Raw genomic sequence first — 6,640 nt, forward strand, 5'->3', positions numbered from 1 at the left:
AGTGACTCTTCATTCTAAAAAACAAGTTTCATTCCAGTGTGGGATGTATTAAATCTAAACAGCGTCAGTTCTGGGCAGATAGACCCAGTAGTGTGTTCCTGTCCAGGTACCGGTTTGGGGGAATATAATCTGGATGTAGTTAAAGTTGGACAAGGTTAGTAAACAGAAGTCTTCTAAGGAAATAATGTAAGACACTGTACAGCAAAGGTTTTAACTGAAATTGAAAGACGTTCACTTCAGACATCCAGTTAATTACAAATTTCTTGCATCACTTATAGCAACTTATAGCAATATTTATTTATTACATTAATAAAGTAATAACAGTGAACACTAGTAAAAGATGATGATGTTCCCTGCCCTGTTCTAAGAGCTCCACAGAGATTAACACATTTGACCCTCTAAGGTAGGTGCTATTGATATGCCCACATTACAGACGAGAAAAGTGAACATAACAAGGTTAAAAGCTTGCCAAGGTCGCATAGTTGTAAGCGTAGAGTCAGTATTGAACCCAGGTAGTCTGGTTTTAATCACTGCTCTTCCACTTGCAATATACCTGTAACACCTGCAATTGCAAACACAGGAGTAGAAATTGCACACATTTACCGGCCAGAGATAGGTCACTCTGGTTCCCAGACTACTCATCCAAGCCTTCCTTTTACTCCATGCAGCTCTGAAGGTTGGCTTTCCCCACTGGCTTTTCCCAGTCTGAGCTGCCACACCTGTTCTCGGGTTTGCATTGCTCGCTGTCAGGTCATTATTATTGTTACAACCAGGGTTTCCTGGGGTTTCCTAATATTCTTTTAGCTCGCTCAGAGTCTCTGTTTCTTCTTTCTTTCTGGATTTCTGAGTCTTTTTACTTTTTGTTCCTTCCCGCTAATTGACTCTTTCCTCTATGCTCAATGACCTCTTTTCTTCTGCTCGTCCATCTCCTCTGATTCTTTTTCTCAAGAACCTACAGTTTGGATGATCAAATGGCTTCCTAACAGTGACACATAATGTAGTTCCCCAGAAGATAAGTTCCCCGCCTCTAGCATGTTCTGTGAGCAGGAACCAGTTGATCTCTCTATGTGAAAGCGTCTTTGATCATAGGGATCAAATTGTGGTGGGCAGTACCGTGGAAGTAACTTTCTCTGGGTTATAAGTCCATTGGCTGCACCAAAGTACGGTTTCATAAAAGTAAACAAGTACATCTCTCATCTGCAATACTCTGATTAACAAACATAGATTCCAAAACACTGGAAAGAGTTTGAAAATCGCTGGTCCACAAACACACGTATTCTGTTTCAAGACCTCCAAAAACAGCTATGGCCTGTTTCTTAAAAATCCTTTTCAATAAAAACCATCTTCCTTTCAATAAATTCTTCCTTTGCTTAACCTAAGTACCTTCCACTGCATTTAAATCCAGCTACTCTCCTCCTGCCCTTAATAGAGATAAAGAGCTAATTATTGTCCTCTGCATTGTGAGCTCCAAGCATTCCCTTCCTCAAGCTGAACGGTCCCACTTGCTGTCACGCTGTCTCCCAGGTTTTGCTTCCCAGCCATTTACCCCCCCACTGAGGACACTGAGGACAGCGGGAGGATCACCTTAGTTGCAACAGCCTGCACACCTCTTCCCTTACCTCAATATTGTAATACCTGCAGTGTGAACTGCGCTTCGTGCTTTCCAGAGTGTTTCCTTTGGCATTATACCAGTGGGCACTGCTTTGGAACAACAGGGCTACATGACTAACTCATGCCTATTTCTTCTTCACTCCTGGGCTGCCTGAGCCTCTCTCAGGTCTGGATACCAGGAGTACAGTCATCTTTATTGTATGTTGGCTTGTTTGACTTGTCTCCCTGAGTACTCACTCTGGTCCAGGACCCTGCCCGGCTCATCCTATGCATTGCTTATCACTTTTCTCACTTGCTTCTGCCTAAATAAAAAGTCCTCACCATTGACATGTCAGCACTAGCATCGGGTGGCTTTATACATATCTGAATTATCTAAATTGTTTCTTTTTTTTTTTTTTTTTCTTCTCTCCCTCTGCTCAGATACTGGGTTTGAGATTCCAGACTTATTCGTCGTGGGTTATGCCTTAGATTACAACGAATACTTCAGAGATCTGAATGTAAGTCTTGCATGCAAATCCCCACCCCCATTTCACCAGAACTTAATAGTTCCATCAATTTAACAAATTATTGAAATAGTAGTAATGATGGCTGCCATTTATTGAGTAACTTCCATGTCGGGAATATTCTGGGCACTTTGCATGCATAATCTCAATTCATTCCCCCCTACCCTGCAAGATGGGAATTAGGGTGATAGGAGCAATTATGATTATCTCTATTTTATTTCTTTTTTTAAAAAGTTTTTTTATTATCTATTTTATACTAAAGAAAAAAAGAAGCTAAAAGCAGAACTATGGCTTGATATTGATTTTTCTCCAAGTCATTGACTATGCCTACTCACCCATAGTAATAGTCAATATTCTTTTCTTAATTTATTGTTAAAAGTATTACAGATGTTTCCTTTTTCCTCCATTGACTCCCTCCACCCCTGCCCCCCCCCCCCCAAGTAATAGTCAGTATTCTATAAACTGGTTTGTGTTGGTGCTTGAAATCTAGTAGGTACCCCTTAGAGTGGCCTGCAGCTAGCTCCTAACTATTCCCAATTTGGGAGCAGTGGTTTTGTTGGTGGGAATGGCACCAGGTGTTAGACCTATGGGGTCAGACCGGATCTAGGTTCAGCAACCTCAGTACTTGGGTTCTGGCTGGGAAAGAATTCAGAGCCAAGACTCAAACTGTAGGAGACCATTTATTTGGAAAATCACAGAGGTAGAAGAAGTAATGTGTAGAAGAAATGGGCTAGGAAACAAGTTATGGAGGCAAAGGAAGGGCCCTTGGAACTTAGAACTGAGGAAGGTAAAGGTGACACACCTGGGAAAATGGGAAGGTAGAGGGGAAAAGTGCTGGGGTGTTTCCAGGAGGGAGAGGGCACTGGGTCCTAAGAGTCTTCAGGGTGGAGATTTTAGGGGAGGTCCCAGGGTAAAACCTCAATAGAATATTCAGCAGCTTTCCAGGTGTGTCCTTTCAGGGTCGGGGTCTCCCCTGATTAATTACCCTGCTCCAGGACAGGGTACCAGAATAGGGGGTCATTATTCAGTGCAGCTGGTCCTGAGGTCAGCCTTGGCCGTGGCATTGCTTGTCTGATTTTGCTGCTTTTCTGGGCCTGGAGCTGGAATACAACTGAGGCCTAGATGTTATCCCTAGGGAGGAAAGGTCAGGGGGTCCAAGCTGCATGACCAGCAATATGCTAGGAGAGGAAAGGTCACCCTGGGGATGAGGTCCTATGCTACAATTGTCCTTTGCTAGGCACCCAGAGTTTTCTGCCCAGGTGACCTTCTGTACCTGGCCCATCGTCCTTGTTCTGCTCGTGTCTGTCTAATTGCCTACCACAGTTTTAACATTTTAACATATAGACATGGCCCCCAGCTGTGTGATCCTGACCATTACTGAATGACCTAGATATCTTATCCAAAATAGATCAACCAGTCCCTCTCTCTCCTAAGAGTTAGAAACTTAAAGCAAAATCACAGAGACCAAGGAGTTTGGGGCTTACGCAATGAACTGAAGTCTGGAGCTACCCCTGTTCCTGCCTTCCAGTTCCTTCATTGCTCAGCCCTTTCTTTGCTTCTGTGAGCTACCCAGTATCTTATCAATAAATCTCCCTATTTTGCTTATGTTAGCCTGACTCCATTTCTGTTGCTTGCAATCAAAATATTCCTGGCACATCTTGCTATCCAAAAAGAATCAAATACGAGTCCATATTATTTTTATTGTGGCTATTTCTCTATTCACCCTCAGGGCTATACCATAGGAGACTTCTATCTCCACAACAGTTAGTTATACTGCTCCCTCAGCGTTTCTGGTTATTATAGACCCAAGGAGCCAAATTCAGAAAAAGGCTCAAAACTAAAACAATGAAGACATTTTTGTCAAGCATTTGAATGGTTCTCTTTAGATTTTACACACACACACACACACACATATAAATGCACTCTTATATTTAAATAAACAGTAACCAATTATGAGATGATAGTCTGTTATTATTGCATAACATTTTCTGCTCCTATTTTATTAAGAAACTGATGCATTATTAAATTCTTTATTTTTTCAGCACATATGCGTGATCAATGAACACGGCAAAGAAAAGTATCGAGTCTAAAGAAGTAAATTCTCACCATCAAATCTCCAGATAACATCATACTTACAACTTCATTCAGAAAACCACCGTGTCAAGTTTGTCTCTCCAGGCATCTTCACTCAGCAGGGTAGAAACGAAAAAAATGTTTTGATGACAGAGCTTTCTTTTCTGAGATTATAACAGAGAGTATCAAAAGTTCTTAAGGAAAAGAAAGCAATGTTTTCATTTGACGTGTTCCAAATTAAACACTGCACCTTGTGACTCACGAGTTCTATCTCCCTTCACACTCCTGAGCTACGCCTTCTTTTGTTTTCATTCATAGTCTTTGTGCTTGAATACTTGACCCCCACCTAGTTACTCAAATACTTCTCACTCAACTTTTTAAAAAATATGCTCTATTTTTGGTAATATTTTGCAGTCTTAAGAAACTGGAAGGCTTTTAAGTTAAGCTCTGAGCCCATGTACTGGAAATGCAACTAGATTCCCATAGTAAAAAAGGAGGGAAAGGACAATTTAATATAAATTTCTGTTTGCGCTGTTCTGACAGGCCATTATTATCTGCTTTGACAAAGCCTTTCTGAACCACAGCATACAATGAATGTTAATGATGTTATGAAATGAGCTTTGCTCAGTGCTCTTGATTGGAGCTTCCGGTGTGTGATAACGGTAAGTCATGGATGTATGGATGTACTCAACTGTGCTTAATACTCTGAATTTTAATTAGAAAAAATACAATGGCAGCAAGGCCCCGGTTTCTAAGTGGCATCCTTTTATTCTTGTGGGACATGAGCAAATGGCAGAATTTGGGCAAGGGGCAAGTGTTTTCGATGCTCAAAACTAAGTAAGAATAAATTTTTCCTCTTATTTGCACCAAAGGAAAAAAACATTATGTGTTCTCCTAAACAAGAACACAGAGGTTGAATTATTATTTTAAGTAGCCTTCTAAGACTGATCATATAATCCAAGGCACTATAGGAAAAAAAGCATACTTAAGGAAGTTTTTTCTGAATAATATTTTTCCATTTTCCCTGTTTTATAAGATACTTTATAAATTACGGGGATTTTAAGTGAAAATAAACTTGAGTGCCCATAGAGCTGTTTTTTCTCACTTCCTAAAAGGAGCAAGCACAAATAAATAACTAAGCAGCCTTTGTTTGGTTCTGAACTGCATGTGGCAGATTGTTATCAGGTTCTAGCTTCCTTTAAACTAATAAAGAATAAGAAACCATGTTATGTTTCATAACTGCTTACTGTTTTTCTTCCATCTTCATATTTTTATATACTTTCAGCTATTAAAATGTGTGTGAGCTGGTAGCTTAAATATATTATTGCATATATCTTCCCTGTGGCTTTATTTTTGTTAACCTGGAAAAAATCCAATATATGCACCAGTATAAGCAAACGATTATGCCAGACTTGATCTGCTGCTTTTTTCCTCCTTAAGTTTGTTTGTAAGAACAAGGAATTTTAGTTGTAGAATAAGATTTTCCTGCATATTTTTGTTCCAGCCAGAGAAGAAAATAAACCACACCCAGATATCTCAAGGGGGAAACCAGTAAAGGGAATTCCTTCTAGCTTTGTTCCATAGAAGACACAGGATCTGAATAATAGATAGATTATTCTCTCTAACTGGCTGGCCTATTTCTTGATCTAGCAAAATTAATGTTCTAAACACAATTTTTTATTATGCCACATTTATATCAGAAGACTTAAAATAATCCAGACACATTTGATTTAAGTATAAGATTATCTATAAAGTATGATTTATTAAAATATTGTCTTTAAATTTTTGAATTTTAATAACAATATCATTTTTGACAGCTTTATGTTTATTCAAATTGAAAGGATAAAATACGTCACAAGATTTTGAGGACTTGCCCTAGTTAATGCTGAAAAAGAAAAAATCATTAAATACTCAAGAAGTTTAATCATTCTTACAACATTTTTCTATCAGATATTTTGACAGTGATATCTAAGAATGTCATCTTGGGGAAAATGGTATTTCTTTTTCTCTTGCAAAACTCTGTTTAATACCACTGAGTTTATTCAACCTAGACAAACAACGTGAAAGCTTATTGCCTGATTAATAACCAATAAATTTATTAAGTCAGTGTTCCAAAACTGATGAGTAGAAAGAAAAGGTTTGTGATATGTTTTATTGGAAAAATGTAGGTTTAGTTACAATAATTCATAATACTTTTACTACAGTCATAAAGTAACATAATTAGTAATACTTTGGAATCTTCCAAACAAATTAGAACCCCTCATTATAAATTGGACCTTTCTCTCTAGACTGAACTGTATCACATATTGAACTGTGTACATACCCCCAATGTGAACGGCAAATACAGGTGACCCTTGAACAATACAGATTAGAACCGCTCAGGTCCACTTATATGCGGATTTTTTTCCATAAATATGCCTTCTGAGACTGCAAACAGCCCTTCAGAGCACAAA

General features: G+C 38.9%; 1 protein-coding gene across 2 annotated transcripts in view; it reads left to right on the forward strand.

Annotated features, from left to right (window-relative positions):
- PRTFDC1 (phosphoribosyl transferase domain containing 1) overlaps positions 1-5,426 on the forward strand; it is a 90,966-nt gene extending 85,540 nt beyond the window's left edge. For both annotated transcript variants that reach the window (XM_081145933.1, XM_081145934.1), the window contains 2 exons: positions 2,032-2,108; positions 4,157-5,426. In XM_081145933.1, the coding sequence (XP_081002059.1) occupies positions 2,032-2,108; positions 4,157-4,204 (125 nt within the window). In that variant the 3' untranslated portion in view covers positions 4,205-5,426. The remainder of the gene's footprint in view (positions 1-2,031; positions 2,109-4,156) is intronic.
- Positions 5,427-6,640: the final 1,214 nt, after the last annotated feature.

This window comes from Miniopterus schreibersii, assembly GCF_964146895.1.
Source record: "Miniopterus schreibersii genome assembly, chromosome: 1".
NCBI lineage: Eukaryota > Metazoa > Chordata > Mammalia > Chiroptera > Miniopteridae > Miniopterus > Miniopterus schreibersii.